The following is a 23,174-nucleotide window of genomic DNA, read 5'->3' as shown; positions in this document are numbered from 1 at the left end:
TGTTAAAAAATGAATCTTTAATTAATATTTGAATTAAACAATGAGACAAAAAATGAACGTGTAATTAATATTTGAATTAAACAATGACACCTTTTATAATCCAAAACGTTTGCAACGCACAAGGCATCGTTTGGATTGGGTCTCATTCAGAAAATTCTCGCAAGCACGTTTAGTCATAGAAAACAAATTTGTGATTGAAATTTAATCTGGTTTTGCCTATTATAAATACCACAACATTCTCTAATACAAGCAACACACATCTTTCTCACATTTAACACTCGACAAATCAACCTTAAAGCTTGTTCTCATTTTTGTCACACTTGACTAGCTACCATGGCTGCCAATAATAAACTATATCATATTTCATTGGCATTACTTTTTTGCTTTGGATTGGTGGCTATTCGAGTCAATTCTCGTACTCTCCAAGATAGCTCCATGTATGAGAAGCACGAGCAATGGATGAATCATTATGGCAAAGTTTATAAGGATCATCAAGAAAAGGACAAGAGTTTGAAAACATTCAGTGAGAACGTGAATTATATTGAAGCTTTCAACAACGCCAATAATAACAAACCATACAAGCTAGGCATTAATGAATTTGCGGACCTCACCAACGAGGAGTTCGTAGCATCTAGAAACAAATTCAAGGGGCATATGTGCTCCTCAATTACAAGGACAAGTAATTTTAAGTATGAAAATGTAACTGCAATCCCATCAACAGTTGATTGGAGGAAGAAGGGAGCAGTGACACCTGTGAAGAACCAAGGACAATGTGGTAAGTATGAATAATGCATTTAATTATATATATGCGCCAATTTGACTGACTCTACCTTCTGTAGGGTGTTGCTGGGCGTTTTCAGCTGTTGCAGCAACCGAAGGAATTCATAAGTTGAGTACTGGAAAATTGATCTCTTTATCAGAACAAGAACTTGTTGATTGTGACACAAAAGGTGTGGATCAAGGCTGTGAAGGTGGTCTTATGGATGATGCTTTCAAATTCATCATTCAGAATCATGGACTCGACACTGAAGCCGAGTACCCCTATCAGGGTGTTGACGGAACATGCAATACAAACAAAGCATCCATCTATGCAGCTACTATTACCGGGTATGAAGATGTCCCTGCCAACAATGAGCAGGCACTGCAAAAAGCTGTTGCAAATCAACCAATTTCTGTAGCCATTGATGCTAGTGGATCTGACTTTCAGTTTTACAAAAGTGGTGTTTTCACTGGTTCATGTGGAACCGAGTTGGATCACGGTGTCACTGCCGTGGGTTATGGTGTCAGTAATGATGGAACCAAATATTGGTTGGTTAAGAACTCATGGGGAACTGATTGGGGTGAACAAGGATACATTATGATGGAAAGGGGAGTCCAAGCTGTTGAAGGCCTCTGTGGCATTGCAATGCAAGCATCTTACCCTACTGCATAAATGCCAAACTTAATACTTATGTTACCTAAACTGTAATCCGGGTTAAACTGTGATTGTGTGTGAGCTTATCAGCTACATTGTAGATTCTATACATCTACTACTTATACTTGTGCATTTATCAATACAATGAAGATATTAAGAACAAATCCTATACATCTACTACTAATACTTGTGCATTTAACATTCACACTTATGCTACCTATTGTTTTTCTAATTTTTAACTCCCAAAAATATCCTTTATAACTTACAAATGGCTCTCAGAAAGTGTTTCTGTTTCTCTCTTACAACTACTGGCTTTTGGAAAACTCAAAACTTGTCATCCAAGCAGCACTGGTTTAGGTTTTAGACTTATAATGCAAGTCAAACAGATATAAGAGGAAGGCTAAATTAATGAAAAATTATAGGCATGGGTTATTGTTTATAAATAAATTCCAAAAACTGATGCAAAACATATACAAACTCTTTCGAACATCACCTTAATCAAGACTATTCCACCTTCTCCATGGAGAATAGTGACTACCAAACTCATGACACTGGTAGATTGTTGAGTTTCCAAATCCTTGCAGCTGACAAAGAGATAGCTGAAATCTGCTGAAAACTGAAAAACTCATCAATTATGATATCACAATTCCAAACAAATTTGACATGTTACAGTGTTTTGAGATTTATCACCCAGACACAAGCCAGCTTGCACAAAACAAACAAGTATTGCTTCTCTGTTTTCATGTTTTGTAACTCACTAGACAAGTTTCAAACATGCATTTCGTCAACTTTTAGACTAAAAAATAGATGAGAACATCAATCTGCACTTTCTGATAAAAATGAAGATTGTTTTAGGAAACTGTAAGACTGATCAATTCATTTAACTCAAGTTTAAGTGCATGATTGGAAACAGATTGCTTCGATTATTGGTATGGCTGCATGTTAATTCAATCAAACAATATCTTTTAACACCAAAACTTAAGGAACTATCGTGATATTGATGAGATTGCTTGTGAGTAATTCAATATTAACTGATCAAATTGGCCAAAAGGATTTCCTTTCATATATTTTCCCACCTATCTACTGGAGTGCAACCGCACATCTGTGATGCAACCATGTTAAACGTTTATTCTTTTTGAGAGACAAAAATATCTCCCTTGCATTAGGTTTGTTGAAAATATCTAGAGCAGCAAAATATATCCTTTGATCAACACCTTGCATTAAATCTAATTCCTTAATACAGTCAGCAATGCTGTATTTAGAGTTACGTTGCTCTATAGCAGCTGCCCTCATCTTGGATGCAGATGCCATCTCCAATATAGCGTCCGCAATAGCATCATCAACTCCTTTACGCCCTCTTTTGCGACTACTGCAAGTTGCTGTAGGTGTAGTAGGTTGAACTGTTGGAGTGTAATTTGAATCTTCCTCATCATCATATTCAGATGAAGACTCCTCTTGGTGTGTGCTCAAGAACTTTGGACAAGGAGCTCTAGGAGTATGTTCACCTTCAGACATAGCTAAAATTTCATGCTTTCCGTTCGTTGTTGGTTCAGAGAATATTGTACATAGCTCCTTAAAGATTGGACAGCCACCACTTTTTAAGGTCTCCGCATCAGGATGATTCTGTAATTTTCCAAGAGTTAGGTCAATAAAACTCCGATACCAAAACAGAGCTAGATACTTTAGAAACGATTTGGCTCCTCTAAAGTAAGGAAAAATTAAGGATAACATACCTTGATGTATTCAGCCCAAATGTCATCATCCGCCCTTATAGATCCTGTGGCTTCATCCAAAATAAACTCGCCTTGATCAAGAATGGACTTCACGATAGCATATTGCCTCCTCAACACTGAATGTCGGTTTTTGAGTTGTTCCCTATCCCATTTCAAACCTGTTTTGTTGTAAAATCCATCACATATATATTTCCATGCTTTCTTATTGAACGAATTGTTTTGTTTATTCCCTTTGTGTACTTGGTCAACCATCAAATCTGCCAGTATCTTGGTGAGTGATGTTGTCCACTTAGCCCTTGACTGTTCCAGCTGCTGAGTTTCTAGCCTTCTTGACCTGGTAATATGGCCTGCCATCTATGTTTTAACTAACATAAGTACTCGAAAAAGAGGATTATAACTCAAACTCCACACAGGAACATGAAACTCTACATGCATACAGTGATAAATCAAAAAGATTCAAAACCTCATAATTCAGGAAAAAAATCCAATAAGAGTATGAACACTGTGGCAGTAGACATAGAAAAGGGCAAAGAAATAAACTTTGTATGATTCAGAATCATGGGAATCAGATGCATGTTAACTCAAGCATAATTCTAGGTTGGATGGAATCATTACATTAAATAAATTGATTCAATATACTGTAATACTCTAATAGAGACAATTCTACATACTTTTTGAGCTTTTTCAAAACCCTAATAAATCAGAGAGAAGAAAGTGAAATTACCTGAGAGGAACAGCAATCTCTCAGATTACAATTGATCCTTCGATGAGGTTATAGCAAGAGAAAGTAGACGGGGGAAACCTTGTAAACAAACCTCGTTTGCCAATAATAAAACAAAAGGTTTAAATAATTTGTCCTTAAATTTTTATTTTCATTTTTCTTCATAATAATAAAAATAACATATATTTAATATTCCAAAATATATTCAATTAATAAATTTTATGACTATTTATTAAGGTTTTTTTACAAAAATAATCCACTTTTTTAAGAAAATTCCCAAAATATCTCTGGTTTCAAAAAAATTCCCAAAATACCCCACTTTTAGGAGGAGTCTCCAATTGAATTGGCGACTCCTCTTAAAACTTGAATGGAGGCGCCAATTGGATTGGCTAGGGCAGGTGCCCTAGCCAATCCAATTGGCGCCTATGTGTAGGTTTTAAGATGAGTCGCCAATTCAATTGGAGACTCCTCCGAAAATGTATTTTTTGTCTTATAAATAGATGCGTTGTGTGACTAATTGTTCCACATCTCATATAATCATTTGGCTATCATGTTTGGTGTTCGTCGCCGATACGGAAAAGTGATTTATGCAAGAGACAAACCTCAAATGCTGATGCTGTTTTGGAACATCACCACGTTCGATCAACTGAAGAGGGAGTTGGTTCGTTGGTTAGATGGGAAAATATCAGAAGGGGAAAAATCAGAAGTATTGAGAGACTTGACAGTATCTTTGGTTGGGTGCGAATGAAGACTGATAAGGATGCTAGGGAAATGATGTTCGGTCGAGACGACATCAATTTGATTGTTGTAATCAGTTAGAAATATTAATGTTTTCAGATGTTTTGTACCGATGTTTGTTGTGCACCTCGTTGTAACAAGAACTTAATGATATATAATTATTGAATGTTACAGAAATACAATTTTACAAAAAGCTTAAGACCTAGATGATGCTCCTCGATTGGGACAGTTGTTCTTGTTGTGTCCTGGTTGACGACAGATACTACATAATCTTATAATTTTATCTGTGGAATCCATCTCTGTTCTTATACGTATGCTGTTTGGCCTTCCTTTCTTCTTTCTACATATCTCGTCATTGTGCTAAACAATATCACCTTCATATGGAGGCAAGTAATCCTCCATTGGTAGTACTGAGAAGCTTTGAGTATATACATTCATGATGGTGTTGGCCTTGTACACATCAGATAAATGGTTGTAAGCGTCTTGACGAGTATAAGTGCATGCTGCTATGACATGGGAGCAAGGTATGCGGAAGGCCTGGAATTTTCCACAATCGCACCAACTTCTGTTTAGTCTAACAGCGTAGGCTAAATTTCGTCTCCCCTCGTTGTGGCCCATTGTTTCCTGGACGCTAAAATTTTGTCTATGACGGTCAAAGACTATTACAGCGTGTGTGCTAGCTTTGATGCTCTCCTCTTTCATGACCTTCATGTAACACTCACTGAATACTTGCCCGAACATTAACACTACACTCCATCTTTCACCTCTGGTTGCGAACATAGAAGCCAACCTATAATAGGTTGATCTTACCAAGGCGGTTATCGGCAGATTTCGAATTCCTTTGAAAACCCCGTTCATGCATTCCACAATGTTTGTTGTCATGTGGCCCCATCGACAACCTCTGCCAAATGCCCTTGTCCACTGCTCTACTGGTATGTTATTTATCCATCTCCCTGCGTCTTCATTGGACAGTCTAATTTCATCACGATAATATTGAAATGACGATTGAGTTAAAGCATACTCAGCATTCACCACCTTCTTGCGAAGATTCTTATCTTTTATAGCACGCATGAAGTTTTGTGCAATGTGTCTGATACAGTAGACATGTGTAGAAGGAGGATCATGCCATCCGTTGTCATGGTTGTTGTAGGCACTCTCAATGGCAGCATGTCTATTAGAAATCAAACAGAGATTGGCTTGTGGAGCCACATGCGTTCTGAGATGTCGAAGAAAGAAACCCCATCCACCAACCGTTTCACCTTCAACAAGAGCAAAGGCAATGGGAAAGACATTGTTGTTGCCGTCTTGTGCAACCGCCATGAGCAAAGTACCCTTGTATTTTCCGTATAACCAAGTGCCATCAATTTGAATAATAGGTTTGCAGAATGCGAAACCTTTGATGCACGGGTCAAATGCCCAAAAGAGACGGTGAAATATTCTATTACCTGTAGCACAGGTTCCATCTGCCATCATCGCTGGCACTGTCTCCATAATTGCCACAGTTCCTGGGACATATGTTTTTAGTGCCCATAAAAACCATGGCAATTCCTTGAATGAATCCTCCCAGTTGCCGAAAACCTGTTCAACAACCTTTGTCCTCACAATCCAGGCTTTCTTGTAAGATGGAGTATAATTATATGTTGTTCTGATATGGGATATAATTATACTCACCTTCATTGATGGGTCTTTATTAACCAACGGCAGAATGTCTTGACATATCAAAGCTGCACTTAGTTTACGGTGATCTTGTTCAACGTTAGTTGCAATGCAACTGTGTGGTGGGTTTATTGAAGCGATCTCCCAAGAGTCGTTTTTCTTCTTGTAAGATGCAGCCAAACGAAACTTACAAAGCATGTTACGACATTCGATAACATACCTTCTAGAATCAGTGCGTTTCACTGTAAAGTCAACAGAGTTGTTCATGTGAAATTTTTTGATTGCCAGAACACATTCTTCTTTGGTACGAAACATGTCTCCCACCTTTAATTCGCCTTCTGATCTCGGATAAGGATTATAGAAAACACTGTTGGATGTTTCATCGTCGTGAAGATCCATATTTGTCATATGTTGAGGCGGATTGTAGACATGACTAGGAGGTATTGGTGGTGGTTGATCATCATCTTCATCGTCATTGTTCAGCATGTGATCAACCTTTATCTTGGTCTCCTCTTCTTCTTCATCAACGACATCCACTTCTGCCTCTACTTTTGGGTTGACGTCATCTGACCATTGTCGATCATCTTCACCAGATTCATCCTGATCGGTTAGTTGAGACTGTTGAGATGATATACATGGTTGAAGAGTAATGTACAACTCAATACAGTTGCAGCCTGAATGTTCATGACTAACAAACATGTATTCAACATCTTCATTGTCTCGTACCTTAAGGGGGAAATACTTGCATTGACCATTCTCAAAAAATATTGGATTTTGATATGTGATCTTTGACACAATACCCGATCCTATAAAGGATTGTATTCTTTTTTTCAAATGCAAGAAGGTTGCATTTCTCTTGATCGTGATTCTAATGGTATCAGTGTTTCGAAAACAAAAACCATGTAGCTCAGACTCGTATGTTTCACCGTTGCAGTGAACGTTGACATTGTATAATGATGAAGATGACATTGTGCAAATGAAAACTATTTTCTTACTGTAGGTGAATGTGAGTGAAGTGTCTTGGATGTTGATAGTAAGACACTTAAATAGATGAGTGAAGTGTCTCACATGCTAGCTAGTTCGGAGTGACGTGTCAGACATGCAAGCTAGTCCGAAATGACGTGTCGGACATGCAAGATACTCTAAGATGATGTGTCAACCATGCAAGCTATCAAGAAGTGACTTGTTCACCATGCAGGAGACAAGACAGCCACGTGTCAGACATGCAGACACACACTCGAAACAGATTAGCGCCTCCACTTCTCCCTTGCACATGGGCGCCAATTCAAGTGGAGACATCATGGATTCAGACCTCGAAACCAAGCAATCAGACCTAGGTCTTGCATGCATGTCCCTATGGAGGCGCCAATTTGAATGGCGACCCCTCTTAAAGGTTGCACATGGTCGCCAATTCAAGTGGAGACACCATGCAAGCACAACTTTTCATGCTCTCATCCATTTGCCTATAAATACATCCACTCCATCAACACTTCTTCCACACTATCACTCTCACTACTTCTTCTACAATACTTCTTCTACAATTTCATCTACAACAACTTCTTGTAGTTTCATCTACACCAACCCCCCGACAAAATGTCTATCCTCACAATGGGCGAAGCACATAGAGGAACGGTTGCAAACATCGCAACATATGTAAGTTTTTTCTTTTGTTAACTTTTTCTCTTTCATCTTCACCAACCCTATTTTATTTTGACATACCAACTTAGTCAAGTTTTTTATTCTTTCTTTTATAGGATGTATCAAGGTTTCCAACTCGGGTCCACGAATATGTCCATATGGACCCGATGATTCAACCTTATGTTGAACTCGCCAGTTTTGGTCATTTTAGCAAAATTTTGTCTTGGTCCATAGATAACAAATTCATTCTAGCCTTATGCGAAAGATGGAGACCAGAGACATACACATTTTGGTTCCCAACCGGTGAGTGTACTGTGACGTTAGAAGACGCCTACATGCTTTTAGGACTACCCATTGAAGGTAAGCTTGTTAATGGTAAGACCAACTATGCAAATTCAATTTGCATGGAGCTCTTAGACACTGATTTGTTAGATGATAATGCTAGAGGTCAAGGTATACTACTCTCACGCCTTAAGTCTTACTATAATAGTTTATACTTAGATGAGCATTCTACCGAAGATGCTCGAATAATAAAAACTAGGTGTTACATTATGTTGTTAATTGGATCGTTTTTATTTCCCGAAGATAGTGGTTCTAGCATGCATATTATATACTTACCTCTACTTAGACATGTAGATAGAATAGGAAGTTACAGTTGGGGATCTGTTTGTCTAGTCTATCTCTATAGCTCCTTGTGCAAAAACTCACACAAACACACATCTACATTTTCTGGATGTGCTGTTTTGCTACAAGCATGGGGTTGGTCAAGACTACCGTCTCTAGCACCGGTCAATAACAACCCTTTCACTTTTCCATATGCACAAAAGTAAGTTGTTTAAATTGTTATATCTTTACTTACTTCCTTAAAGTTTATTACCTCAAACTATTTTTTTTTTACTTTTTGGTGTAAATGGTCGGCACGTGGTATGAGTTACAACAGATGTCCGATACACTGTATTACTTAGTATCGCAACCTGTTGGATCACCTTCGACCGACAAACGTAAGCAAAATAACTTAATTATTTCGTTATATTTTGTTAACTTTTTCTACATTGATTATAATCCTATCTTCTTTCACATTTCAGTTCATTTGGCGTCCATACCTTAATTTGGATCATGACCATGAGGTCAACGCTGAAGACGCAGTCGTATGGACTGCATGCACACCGATAATACGGTTCACAACTGTGGAGATGCACAACACCGATCGTGTGAAGCTGCAGTTCGGTATGGTCCAGAATATCCCAGATCCCCTAGTTAGCCTAGGAGAATGGCATCTGCGTAAAGTTAACGACCAATGGAACTTCAATCCATGGCAAAGCTTCGCAAGATCAGAGTGTCGCAAATGGAAGCACCGTCATGACCATGTGTTAACTGACGCAGTCATGCCAACTGAGGTAAAACCAAGTCGTACTTATATGGCTTGGTACAGATCGGTTGGTTTTCAGTTCATCGCCGAAGATATGTACCTATACGACCCACGTCAGGCAACTCACACACAAGAAGGATCAACATCTAACCCCCAACAACATTCTCAGCCCGGTTACTCACAACCCCCTATCCTTCAAACTTTCCGTTCTACAAACACACAAACATACAACCAAAACATGCCATTCACCCAACCCCAATACCAAGAGCATACCCCATACCACCACCAACAAATTGACCATCAACCTGAGACCCAACATCGCTTCGCATCGACACCATCACCCTACCAAAGTCGCCTTAGCCAAAACACCAACCGCCCATCCTCCTACCGTAACCAAGAAGCCCAAACATCACAAAACCAAAACATCCAACAACCATATCTCTACCAAACACCCCAACAACCTTTCCAACCTTTCCTCGACGCATCATTCACACCCATGTCTCCCTTCAACCGTCCCGGTCGCCCATCCATGAGTCAACCACATCCCAACTTCTCTAGCATGGGTCATGAGCTCAGCTACGGCGGTACACCATCAATGCATACTGAAGACTATGCTGACTTGTCTGAATACCTCAACGGACCTTCTCCTGTAGTTGGTAGTGACGCTCCTGGGCCCTTAGATGATCAAACACTAGTGCATAATCGTCAACGTGGGTTAGGGTAGCTAGAGGATGTGGGACCGGAGGTCGGTTAGGTGATCCCGGTCATCACCATTAGGTTTCTTTGTGTAAACTCCAAACTTTATTAATATCAAGTCGTCTTATATCAAATTTATCTTTCACTTATACCATAAAACACAAAAAAATGCATTTTAGGAGGAGTCTTCAATTGAATTGGCGACTCTTCTTAAAACCTACACATAGGCGCCAATTGGATTAGCTAGGGCACCTGCCCTAGCCAATCCAATTGGCGCCTCCATTCAAGTTTTAAGAGGAGTCTCCAATTTAATTGGCGACTCCTCCTAAAAGTGGGGTATTTTGGGATTTTTTTTGAAACTAGGGGTATTTTGGGAATTTCCTTGAAAAAGTGGGTTATTTTGGTAAAAAAACCACTTATTGATTATGTTACCTTATCTATTATTTTATGTCCACGAACATGACCCCATCAAAGGTAAAGTCGACATTCAAGCCAATTATCAAAGGAGCACATGCAGACTCCCTAGTGTCAAATGACAAAGGAGCACGTACAGATCCTAATGATACGCAAGATAAATATTTTGTAAGGTTTCTCAAAAATCGAGTAAAGGAATCCCTCGTCTAACACAATACCTCAAATACAAATAATATTATACTTACAATTGAAGCGGCACCGACTATCTTTATGAAATAGGATCCTATAAGACAAAACATGTTGGGACGCAGTTGGTGCACCCCTTCTTAAGAGCTAGTCACTCCAAAAGTGTAGCTAAGGGAGTCTAAGAGACATCCACCTCGAATCAGGATAAAAAGTTGGGGGCAAGGACGGGAACCCCACCCCTAATCAGGGACGATTCCTAATGATGTTGAAGACTTATGCCAATTCTCATCAATTGGGATTGGTAACGATAAAGTTCAATAGTTACGCCAGTTCCCGTCGACTAGGATGGATAATGACAAATTTCAGCAATTATGCTAGTTCCCACCACATGGGATAGGAAATGGAAAGTCCTAGAGATCACGTTGGTTCCCTCCTAAGGAAGAGACAAGGGGAAAATGATATAGATAACATGAGTCCTTTGTTAAAGAATATAATAAATTAAAGCAATAACAAGGCTAGCTATCACAAAATTACTCAATGATAGGAGATGAAGTTCAGAATAATCTTACCAATATAGCGGAAAGACTATGAAGAATGTTAAACAAAATGCAAAGTACCAAACAAGAAAAAGGTAAATAAATAGTGACATTCATACATGTTATATGAAAGCATAAAGGTGTGGCGCTCAATCAAGATTATACAAAATCATGCATCACCGTTCTGGCTTGGAGCACCCTAACCACCCACCAAAGCTTCATCATGGACCACCTTCTATAGATTGAGTTCTGAGCGGGGAACCTGAACACCCGGAAAAAGCACTTCTAGTTGGTCGACCGCTAGGTAGAAAGTGTCATACACCTCTCTAAGAATCTGATCAAATGATTTATCAACCTTCTTGCTTAAGACAACCAATTTTCCTTGATAGATCTTATTGATTCTAAGTGTTGGCAGCAATTTTGGTAAAACAAGGAGTGTTCACAAGATGTTATGTGTGATGTCTTAACATGAGATATCCTATGTACCTACTGGAGTTCAAGAACATGATCATGCAGGATTGTTTCAGAATGATAAAAATCTGATGATGTGTACCTGCTTGAGTCCAAATGGAAGACATGACATTGCAGGATTATTTCAAGATGTCATACACAATGTCATGGCATCTGATATGTATGTACCTGTTGGAAGTTATAAATGGAATTATGGAATTATGCAAGAATTACTCCAGGATGTCATACCCGATGTCATGACATCCTGTACACAGAACATTCATAGTGAATGTTATCTGTTTTGTGATTGCACAATTAATGGCAATTTATGTATGATTGAAGATCTGATTTGCAGGCGCATTCAATCATGGATTACAACCTGATTTACTTATTTTCCAAGGAGATCTAACCAACTGTCATGAGAAGATTTGATTGGAAAATAGATTTAGGGTTTTCAAGATGTCCAAGCCCAGTTGATGCTTCTATAAAAAGGGACTTGGAAAACCTGTTTTAACACACAACCAATACTAAGCGGAATATTGAGAGAGAACTAGGGTTTGTGTCTTGTTTAGTCATGAGACTTGTAAGCCATTCAAGTCATCCATTGATGATTGAATTGGTCTGATTTATGGTTGTAATTTGTCACTCTAAAGTTGTTAAGCAAGAGTGTGTGTCTACTTGATCAAAGCTGTGAAGCAATATCAAGTGTGTGTCTTCTTGATCAAAGCTGTTAAGCAAGATCAAGAGTGTGCCTTCTTGATTGAAACTGTGAAGTAAAATCAAGAGTGTGTTATTAAAAAGTGTTTTCTTTTCTCAAGGGATTGTTGTTTAAGATCACAGGTGTGATTGTAGGGAAGTGAGTGGGTTCTCATATCTAAGAGTGCTTAGGTAGAAATTGCACGGGTAGAGATTAGGTGAGAAAGACTGTAACTTGTTGAAGTGTACGGAGAGTCTTTGAACTAATTCTATTTTAGTGAATTTCCTTCCTGGCTTGGTAGCCTCCAGATGTAGGTGAGTTGGACCGAACTGGGTTAATAATTGTGTGTGTCTCTTACATTACTATTCTCTATCTTTATCCTGTTTGCATTACTCAGATATTAGTATCGTGACATTACCTTCGACATCTCATATCTGATACCAGAATTTCAATTGGTATCAGAGCAGGCATCCTACTCTGGTTCTGGGTGAGATCTAGGGACAACACTTTCTGGTACAATGGAGAGAGATAGAGGATCTATTCACAGGCCACCAATTTTGGATGGATCTAACTATGACTACTGGAAACCTAGAATGATAGCCTTCCTAAAAACTCTTGATAATAAGGCTTGGAAGACTGTGTTAACAGGCTGGGAGCATCCAGTAATTACTAAGGAAGGAGAAGCCACTACTGATAAGAAGCCTGAAGAACAATGGTCCAAGGAGGATGATGATCTAGCCCTTGGAAATTCTAAAGCACTGAATGCCATCTTCAATGGAGTAGACAAGAACATCTTCAGATTAGTAAACAACTGTGAAGTGGCTAAAGATGCTTGAGACATTCTTAAAACCACTCATGAAGGCACCTCTAGAGTGAAAATGTCTAGACTACAGTTGCTCACCACCAAGTTTGGAAACTTAAGGATGAAAAAAGATGAAAATATTCATGAATTTCACATGAGTATCCTTGAAATTGCCAATGCCTCTAGAGCTTTGGGAGAGAAGATGTCAGATGAAAAGTTAGTAAGGAAAATACTCAGATCACTCCCTAAGAGATTTGCCATGAAAGTAACAGCCATAGAAGAATCTCAAGACATTTCAAATATGAGAGTTGATGAGCTAATTGGATCTCTCCAAACATTTGAGATGAGAATATGTGATGGATCTGAAAAGAAAGCCAAGAGCATAGCCTTCATGTCAAACACTGAAGAGGAAGATGAGGAAGGTGGTCAAGATATTGATGAAGATCTGGTAAAAGAGGTAGCCATGCTGGGAAGACAGTTCAACGGACTTATGAAAAAGATTGATGTGAGATCTAATGTCAAGAACATCGCATCTGACATCAGTAAATCCAACAGTCTGGGTAGAAGAACAAGGTCTGAAGAAAAGCCCAAAGAAGTTCAGTGCTATGAGTGTAATGGGTATGTCATATTAAAGCTGAATGTGGGACCTACCTCAAGAAACAAAAGAGGAGTCTTGCTGCTTCTTGGTCTGATGGAAGTGAAACAGAAGAAGCTGCAAATCATGTGACTGCATTGACAGGAAGATGGGGTTCTGATGAAGAGTCAAGAGATGATGAAGTAACCTTTGAAGAGCTGGCCACTACCTACAAAGAGTTGTGCAACAAAAGTGCAGGAGTGTGCAGACAAGTTGAAACTCAGAGGAAAGTGATTGCTCAACTGGAAAATGAAAAGGAAGAATATGTGGAAACCATCTCCAAGTTGAAGACTGAAGCAATACTCTTAAAATTCAAACTAGATGAGATGACCAAGTATGTAAGAATGCTTAACAATGGATCTGACATCTTAGACAAGATCCTCCAGACTGGACAAATAACAGGGGACAAATCTGGCATTGGATTCAATGAATCTAAGGCTGAGTGCAGTTACACTGGTTGTAAACCAAAATCCAAACCTAAGTACAGCCATGTTAAAAACAAACCCGAGATGTCACATCATATGTCTCAACATCAGAAGGGAAGACAGCAAAAAGGAAAGCATCAAAAATGGAGATGCCATTACTGTGGAAAATTTGGCCACCTGAAGCCCTTCTGCTATAAGCTATATGGTTATCCTACCCCTGAGCAGACTCAATATCAATCAAGATCCAAACCTCACATGCCTGTCAACAAAAAGCAATGAGTTCCTAGGACAAAGGTTACAAGTCTAATAGCTCACACTTCCTTCAGAGTTTCAGCCAAAGAAGATTGGTATTTTGACAGTGGTTGCTCCAGACATATGACTAGAAACAAAAATCTGCTAACTGACCTTCACCCTCATGCCATGAGTTATGTTACCTTTGGTGATGGAGCAAAGGGTGAAATCAAGGGAATGAGTAAGCTGGATTGCCCTGGAGTTCCTGACCTTGACAATGTCCTACTGGTTAAGGGCTTGACCGCAAATCTAATAAGCATCAGTCAAGTGTGTGACCAAGGTCTGAATGTAAACTTCACTAGAACTGAATGTCTGATTACTAATAAGGAAAATGAAGTTATCATGAAGGGAGTTAGGTCCAAAGACAGCTGCTACATGTGGACCTCTCAAGAAACTGGTTACTCTTCAATGTGTACCTTAGCCAAAGAGGAAGAAGTGAAGATATGGCATCAAAGATTGGGCCACCTGCATCTTAAAGGTATGAAAAGGATCATATATGTTGAAGCTGTTAGAGGAATTCCCAACTTAAAGATTGTTGAAGGAAAAATCTGTGGAGAATGTCAGATTGGTAAACAGACAAGGATGTCACATCAAAAGCTCAGACATGACACCACTACCAAAGTTTTGGAACTCCTCCATATGGATCTGATGGGACCCATGCAAGTAGAAAGTCTTGGTGGGAAGAAGTATGCATATGTGGTGGTGGATGACTTCTCCAGATACACCTGGATCAATTTCATAAGAGAAAAATCGGATGTGTTTGAAGTCTTCAAGGAGCTTTGTCTAAAACTACAAAGAGAAAAGGAAAGCCCTGTCATCAAAATTAGAAGTGATCATGGGAAGGAATTTGAGAACAGTAAATTTTCTGAATTCTGCTCTTCAGAAGGAATTCATCATGAGTTCTCATCTCCCATTACTCCTCAGCAAAATGGTGTGGTGGAAATAAAAAATAGAACTCTTCAAGAATCAACCAGAGCTATGATACATGCTAAGAAGTTGCCCTACCATTTCTGGGCTGAAGCCATGAATACAGCCTGTTATGTTCACAATATAGTGACATTAAAGAAAGGGACTCCCACAACCCTATATGAAGTCTGGAAAGGAAGAAAACCTACAGTCAAATACTTCCATGTATTTGGTAGTAAATGTTATATCTTGGCTGATCGGGAGCAGAGAAGGAAGATGGATCCCAAAAGTGATGAGGGAATATTTTTGGGCTACTCTACAAACAACAGAGCTTACAGGGTCTTTGATTCCAGAACTAATGTATTGATGGAATCCATTAATGTTGTGGTTGATGACCAACAGAATGATGTCACAGACGATGTCGAGACATCTCTCAATGATTCCCCAACTGACTTCTCAGACAAAAATAAGGAAAGTGAACCTCCTCAAACTGAACCTGAAGATGACAAACTCAACAAGGGACCCTCTATCAGAATTCAGAAGGATCATCCCAAATATCTTATCATAGGAGATCCAACTAAAGGAGTCACTACTAGATCAAGGGAAGTGATCTCACATGGTTGCTTTATGTCAAAGATTGAACTTAGGAATGTCAAGGAAGCCTTGACTGATGAGTTCTGGATCAATGCCATGCAGGAGGAATTAGGTCAATTCAAGAGGAATGAAGTATGGGAACTGGTTCCTAGGCCTGAAGGAGTAAATGTCATAGGTACAAAGTGGGTATATAAGAATAAATCCGATGAACAAGGAGTTGTTACTAAGAACAAAGCAAGATTAGTAGCTCAAGGATATACTCAAGTTGAAGGGGTAGACTTTGATGAAACTTTTGCTCCTGTAGCTCGTCTGGAGTCCATTAGATTATTGCTTGGAGTGGCGTGTATTCTGAAATTCAAACTATTCCAAATGGATGTAAAAAGTGCCTTCTTGAATGGTTACTTAAATGAAGAAGTGTATGTTGAACAGTCTAAAGGATTCACAGATCCAAATCTTCCACAACATGTGTACAGATTGAAGAAAGCCCTCTATGGATTGAAGCAAGCTCCCAGGGCTTGGTATGAAAGACTCACAGTGTTCCTCACTAACAATGGATACAGGAAAGGAGGTATTGACAAAACTTTATTTGTGAAGAATGAATGAGGGAAGCTCATGGTGGCACAAATATATGTAGATGACATTGTATTTAGTGGGATGTCATAACAGATGGTTGAACATTTTGTTAGACAAATGCAATCTGAGTTTGAGATGAGCCTTGTTGGAGAACTGACTTACTTTCTTGGGCTACAAGTCAAACAGATGGAAGACTCTATCTTTTTATCTCAAAGCAAGTATGCCAAGAACATTGTGAAGAAGTTTGGCATGGAGAATGCAAGCCATAAAAGGACACCTGCTCCTACACATGTGAAAATCTCCAAAGATGAAAATGGTGTCAGTGTAGATCAAAGTCTATACCAAAGCATGATAGGCAGTCTGCTATATCTCACAGCAAGCAGACCTGACATTGCATTTGTTGTTAGTGTTTGTGCTGGATATCAAGCTGAACCAAAAGTCAGTCACATAAACCAAGTGAAGAGAATACTGAAATATGTCAATGGCACCAGTGACTATGGGATGCTATATACTCATGAATCTGGATCTATGTTGACTGGGTACTGTGATGCTGACTGGGCGGGGAGTGCCGATGATAGGAAAAGCACATCAGGAGGATGTTTCTTCTTAGGTAACAATCTGATATCATGGTTTAGCAAGAACCAGAACTGTGTATCTCTATCCACTGCTGAAGCTGAATAGATAGCAGCTGGAAGTAGCTGTTCTCAATTGGTCTGGATGAAACAAATGTTGTCTGAATACAATGTCACACAAGAAGTCATGACATTATACTGTGATAATCTGAGTGCTATAAATATCTCCAAAAATCTTATTCAGCACAGTAGGACAAAACACATTGATATTCGACATCACTTTATTAGAGAACTTGTGGAAGAAAAGATCATAGCGCTGGAGCATGTTACTACTAAAAAGAAATTAGCTGACATTTTCACTAAAGCTTTGGATGCCAATCAATTTGAATGTTTAAGAGGGAAGTTGGGGATCTGTATTCATGAGAACCTATAGCAAGCAAAGGAGTTTGTGGTTAATATCCCAGAGGATATTTCTGGGTGTTGCAAGGTGTGTTGTCATAAAGTTGTAACTGTTGTTATTTCGGAAGTTGTTCCCCCCTGCTGTTTGGATGTTGAAGTTAAAATTCTAGTTATCAGACTTTCGATGTCACACGGGTTGTTATGACATCCAATTCTGCACAGACAAGAATTATGGAGAACTTAAAAGTAAGTGCAGTAAATAACACAAGTAATTGTTTACCCAGTTCAGTCCAACATGACCTACGTCTGGGGGCTACCAAGCCAGGGAGGAAATCCACTATTAGTAGTATTAATTCAAAGCTAAACTCCCCCATTTACAACTCTTCACTTAATCCCTACCCAATGCAATTTCAATCTTACACTAAGATCAGAGTTCCTACTCACTCCCCCTCAATCACCTCAGTGATTACTACCTTTAATCAATATTAAAGATAATTATGAAGTCACACTTCAAACAACTCTTGATTGTGCTTAACAGCTTTAATCAAGATACACAGCACTCACGCTTAAAAGCTTAGAGTGATACAACACTTACAACTCAATGAACACCCTATACCAATGCAATCATCTATGTGATAATAGCTTGGCTTACAAGATATGTCTAACACAAGACTCACAAAAATACAGCAGTGAAGTATGATGAACACACTAAATCTTCACGCCTCAAAATCCCCAGTTCTGAATGAAGGATTGCCATCCTTTTATATTGCAGCACTTGGGCCTTGTACTTGTATTCTCCTGAATTTTAGGTCACGCGAGTTCCCCTAAATTCCATATCTAGGTTACTAACAAATAGGCTATTTGTTAGGTTCATTAAATGTAGCTTGGTTGTTGGTTTCCTGGATTTTCTCTCAGCTGTTGAATCCCTGAAGAATAACCTGAGAAAAATGCTGAAACAGAAAAACTAAACAACCTACAATATAGCATATGCTGTCAGGAATGAATGTCACAACATTCAGTTTGACATCCAAATCAAGGACCATATGCTAAGTCAGTTTTTCCTGAAAACAGACTGTACAATTTGTTGTACTATACAGAATCAATCTGTCCATGCTTCAGTATCATCGTACATTAATAAATGTCAAAACATCCAATTTTGACATTCACACATAGAGACTTACATCAGGTCTGTTATCCTCTTGATAAGCAGACTGACAATAACTACTGAGTTATAGTAAAACATCACCTGTTCTATTCCTCAGTATCTGCTGACAGGGATGAATGTCATAACATCCAGTTTGACATTCAATAAATCCTGTATTAGCTAATCCTGCAGTTCACTACTCAGAATGTCATGACATCAGCCAAGACATCAGAGTACAGCTAGATATTCTAACATACAATGCAGTCAAAAAAACATCTCCACAGCATGTCATGACATCAGTCAAGACATTAGAATTCAGCTAGTGTTTTACCATACAATGCAGCCAATTAAACACCTATAAACTTCCCCTTTGGCAAATTTTTGGCTAAAACACTTTGGTCTCACAACAGAGTCCATAGCAGCGGAAATCTCACATCTAGTAGGAAATTAACCTAGCTAATACACTCAGAGTGGCAACACACTCACACACATGGAAGTTAAATAAAAACTTCACATATCAGCACACATACAGAAGTTAAATAAAAACTTCTAATTGCAGCACACACATACATACTCACACTCATTAGAAGTGGAACAACAGATGCATAATAGGGGATCTTGAATCTGTCACGAATATCTGTTTTAACAAAACAATCTGTTGTCCTGGGGTTATCACAGGTGTTACTCCCCCTTTTTGTTAAAAATGTTGCCAAAGCAACACTTTAAATTACAGATCCACATAACATAAACAGAATTATATATAAATGACAGAATTACAGACATGATTTATTCATCAGCCTCATCATTAGTGACATCATCAGAACTGGCCTCCTCCTCACCCTCTGAGCTTTGCCTTGCAGCTCCATCTGTATCCTCAGCAGACATCTCCAATTGAAAAATCAGCTTTTCCAAGGCGAGCTTCCTAACCTCCAGCTCTTTGCAAGTCTCTCTGAGCACAGCAATGGCAGCAGCTTTATCTGGTTGGTTGCCAACATTGGAGGTTTCTCCAGATGTCATGACAATGTCAGGGACATGCTTACCCAGGAACAGTTTGTAGTTGAAGGCCAATGGACTCTCTCTTCTTTTCACAAAGTCATTTTCTGTCAAGATGTTTGGGAATTGATTCAGCACAATGCCACATATGAGAGAAGGAAAGGCTATAGGTCCCTTCACACTGAAACTCCCAGCATGTTTCATGGTCTGATCAAAGATGTATGTACCATAGTCAAACTTTGCCTTGGTTCCAACAGCATAGATGAACTTTCCAAGCATCACAGACACAGTTGACTTGTGATTTGTGGGCACCCAGTTAGCAGCTCCAACTTTGTGTAGCATGACATACTTCACACTGAGTTGGCTGGCCACCAGCTTCCCTTTAAGAGGCCACTTCCGGACTTGATTTGCAGTGATGACTTGACAGATTCTGTTGTCAGTCACTTCAAGCTCTGGTTGCACTACATCAGCTCTTCCCAAATACAGATTGATTACTGAAGGGGAGAAGGTCACACACTTGCCATGCACATAGACCTTTCTGAATTCTCTGGACTTCCCATCTGCATATTCCTCAGACACATTGACAATGAACTCCTTCACCAAGGTCTCATAGCACTTTGGGAGTTGAGACACAATTCTCATTAGCCCTGCCTCTTTAATAAGGTCCACAATCTCCTTACACTCCAAGGCATTCTGAGCCAGCTCCCTCTCCAAGGCCAGCCTCTTGTGATAGACATACTTCCACCTGTTCACACTAGAGGCAAAGTGAAATGACACATTGTCAATAGGTACCTCTGGGACACTAGCAGCCAGCTTGCTAGTGGTTGGCTTCTTCTTAGAGAGAGATGTTGTGACATCACATGGGACATCTGAATCTGACTCCACCACAACAACCTTGGTCTTCATTTTCTTGGGCACCTCTTTGCTCCAAGATTTTGCAGGTCCATGTCCTTTCCTTTTGAGGGGACTCTCTGGCACCTTTTGCTTGGGAGAAGTTGTCACATCAACCTCCCTAGTTGGGAACCTCTGCACCACAGTCTTTCTCTCCCTCCTAGTCCTAACCCTTTTTGCTATGCTTGGGACAATTGAGGACAGTAGTTCATTATCAGAGAACTCTTCCAGATTCACTGTGTTGGCATTAGGGTTGTCACTGATATCTTGGGTGACACGGACTTTCTCACCTCCCACATTGTCTAAGGGTTTTTCAATCCTTGAACCCTCATGAGCATCAGGTTGCTCAGCATTGTCAGAACCATTCTTCCTTAAGGCGACTGCGTTTTCTTGACATGCAACTCTATCAGGTATGATAGTGTTCAAGGGAACGGAAACCCCAGGAACATCCTGATCACCAGATAGAATCTTCGTGACAATAGATGCAATGGCATTATGCACATACCTCGAGCCTTCCTTGGTTGGTTCTTCAAGAGCGATTGCTGAGGAGACTTTGGAGACCGTTTCTTTCGGTCTTCTTGCATGAGAAAAGGTTTTAGCGTTAGCAGAAGAGTCCTCCCGGTTAGGGTTGCACGACTCAGTGCTGGGGGAAACGGACAGGGTCGTGTAGGAGGTGGAATCAGATTGATCTGTCATGCTGAATATCTCGAAGGAGAGACGAACAGTTTCTTTGGGAGAGGGATTGCAAGACTGAAAGTTGAAGCGTTGGAATAGGAAACGCTTGTTGCACGAGTAATGTCTATTAATTGTTGACCACTCAGAGTGCACTCTTAATTGTTTAATAAGTTGACTTACTAAATAGTAGCTAACTAACATCATTAGTTGCTATAATTTCTCAAAAGAGCACATTCCCTCTTTGCCCCTACCATTTTAAAACTGAGTGGCATCCAATGTCATGACATTCTGAGTGACATTGTACTCAGTCTGCATCAGGTTCATCCATACAAGTGATGTCCACCTGCTACCAGAAGCTAGGTACTTAGTTTCTGCAGATGACAATGATTCACACATCTGTTTACCCCTTGCTACCGCACCATTTGAATGATGACCAATAAGTGACAATGACTCACAGCTTTCAATCAGACATTTTCCACTGTCTGTTCTTTTATCCACAGGAAGATTTGGGATTACTCTACTTGCTCCCTTGGATATGATCTTCTTCATTCCTTTTAAATGAAGTTGTCCAAGTCTTCCATGTCCCAACTTTACTTCCAGCTCTCCCTTGGCTAAGGAGCACTTGGAGGAGTGGAGTGAGTCTCTAGATTCCCATAGATAACAATTATCTTTGGACCTGGATCCTTTAATTACTTCCTAATTGCAACCATTCAACACCACACATCCTCCCCTAGTGAATTTCACATTGAATCCTTGGTCACATAACTGGCTTATGCTGATGAGATTAGCAGTTAGTCCTTTTACTAACAGCACATTACTCAGTTTTGGAACTCCAGGACAATCCAACTTACCAACACCCTGGACTTCTCCTTTAGCTCCATCACCAAATGTCACATACCTGGTGACATGGGGTTGAAGATCCACCACTAGGTTGCTTATCCCAGTCATATGTCTTGAGCAGCCACTATCAAATTACCAGTCTTGTCTGGTAGGTGCTCTTGGAGATGTGTGAGCTAGTTTAGCAACACATTGTTGATTCTCACCGGGGAGATTAAGCTTAGATGCCTGCTGCTTAGGTCTGACTTGAGGTGTCTGATTTGCAGCCATTTTTGTTTCTTAATGGGGGCATTGTGCTTAGAAACCCTCTACTTAGGTCTGACTAGAGTAGCCTGGTTAGGATAACCGTGCAGCCTGTAGCAAAAGGGTTTTATGTGACCAAATCTACCACAATAATGACATCTCCATCTCTAAAATTTCTTCTTCTGATGATTACTCATTCTGGTTCCCTGATGTTGAGACATCGGTTGTGACTTCAGCTTGAATTTCTGAACTTCAGCCTTAGCTCTTTTGAGTTCAGTTGACGATTTCTTAGCAAGGCCTAAACCAGACATGGTTCCTGACTTCTGTCCCACCTTTAGAATCTCTTCCAAGGTGTCAGTTCCTTTATTCATCATTCTGATGGATTTAGTCATTTGTTCTAGCTTAGATGTCAGTAAAGATATTTCACCATTCAGACCGTCTATGACTTTCAGTTGCTTCTGTTTCTCAGCTTCCAGCTCTTTGATGAGTTTCTTCTGCTTTTCTCCTTGGATACACACTTTTGCACTTTTAACACATAGTTCTTTATATGAAGCAGCAAGTTCATCCAAGGTAAGCTCCTCTCCGCTTGAATCATCATCTGAGGCACAGACACTGGTCAGAGCAGTGACATGTTTGGTAGATTCTTCTTCAGATTCTTCTTCAGATTCACTCTCAGAGTCTCCTTCTGACCAGGTGACAGACAACCCTTTCTTTTGCATTTTGAGAAAGGTAGGGCATTCAGCTTTAATATGACCATACCCTTCACATCCATGAAACTGGAGTCCCTTGCCTTGAGTGACCTTCTCTTCATATTTTGACTTTCTACTGATGTCATATGAAGAGTTCTTGACATTAGGTCTACCCTGCTGATCAACTTTCTTTATGAACTTGTTGAATTGTCTTCCAAGCATGGCTATGGCTTCTGATATGCTTTCATCACCTCCAGT

General features: G+C 39.6%; 2 protein-coding genes across 5 annotated transcripts; one reads left to right on the top strand and one right to left on the bottom strand.

The window, feature by feature from the left end:
- The first annotated feature begins 238 nt into the window (after positions 1 to 238).
- On the top strand, positions 239 to 1,578 carry LOC127117888 (senescence-specific cysteine protease SAG39). Its single transcript, XM_051048012.1, has 2 exons — positions 239 to 775; positions 840 to 1,578. Exons 1-2 carry the CDS (start codon positions 334 to 336, stop codon positions 1,430 to 1,432), a joined length of 1,035 nt encoding a protein of 344 aa, XP_050903969.1. The 5' UTR covers positions 239 to 333; the 3' UTR covers positions 1,433 to 1,578.
- LOC127117889 (L10-interacting MYB domain-containing protein) lies at positions 1,227 to 3,993 on the bottom strand. Of its 4 annotated transcripts, XR_007802049.1 has the most exons (5): positions 3,872 to 3,959; positions 3,148 to 3,512; positions 2,491 to 3,037; positions 1,908 to 2,020; positions 1,227 to 1,424 (listed from the first exon to the last, which is right to left on the bottom strand). XR_007802049.1 is itself a non-coding variant. In XM_051048016.1 (4 exons), the coding sequence occupies exons 2-3, from the start codon at positions 3,499 to 3,501 to the stop codon at positions 2,495 to 2,497; spliced, it is 897 nt and encodes a 298-aa protein (XP_050903973.1). In that variant the 5' UTR covers positions 3,502 to 3,512; positions 3,872 to 3,959; the 3' UTR covers positions 1,465 to 2,020; positions 2,491 to 2,494. The 4 variants fall into 4 exon arrangements, 3 of the variants coding, with proteins under 3 accessions (XP_050903973.1, XP_050903971.1, XP_050903972.1); XM_051048016.1 differs by lacking the exon at positions 1,227 to 1,424 and having other exon boundaries at positions 1,465 to 2,020; XM_051048014.1 differs by lacking the exons at positions 1,227 to 1,424; positions 1,908 to 2,020 and having other exon boundaries at positions 2,241 to 3,037; positions 3,148 to 3,501; positions 3,872 to 3,993.
- Positions 3,994 to 23,174: the final 19,181 nt, after the last annotated feature.

Source organism: Lathyrus oleraceus, chromosome 2 (genome assembly GCF_024323335.1).
Source record: "Lathyrus oleraceus cultivar Zhongwan6 chromosome 2, CAAS_Psat_ZW6_1.0, whole genome shotgun sequence".
Classification (NCBI taxonomy): domain Eukaryota; kingdom Viridiplantae; phylum Streptophyta; class Magnoliopsida; order Fabales; family Fabaceae; genus Lathyrus; species Lathyrus oleraceus.
The sequence above is the reverse complement of the archived record's forward strand: the minus strand, read 5'-3'. Positions and strand labels throughout refer to the sequence as shown.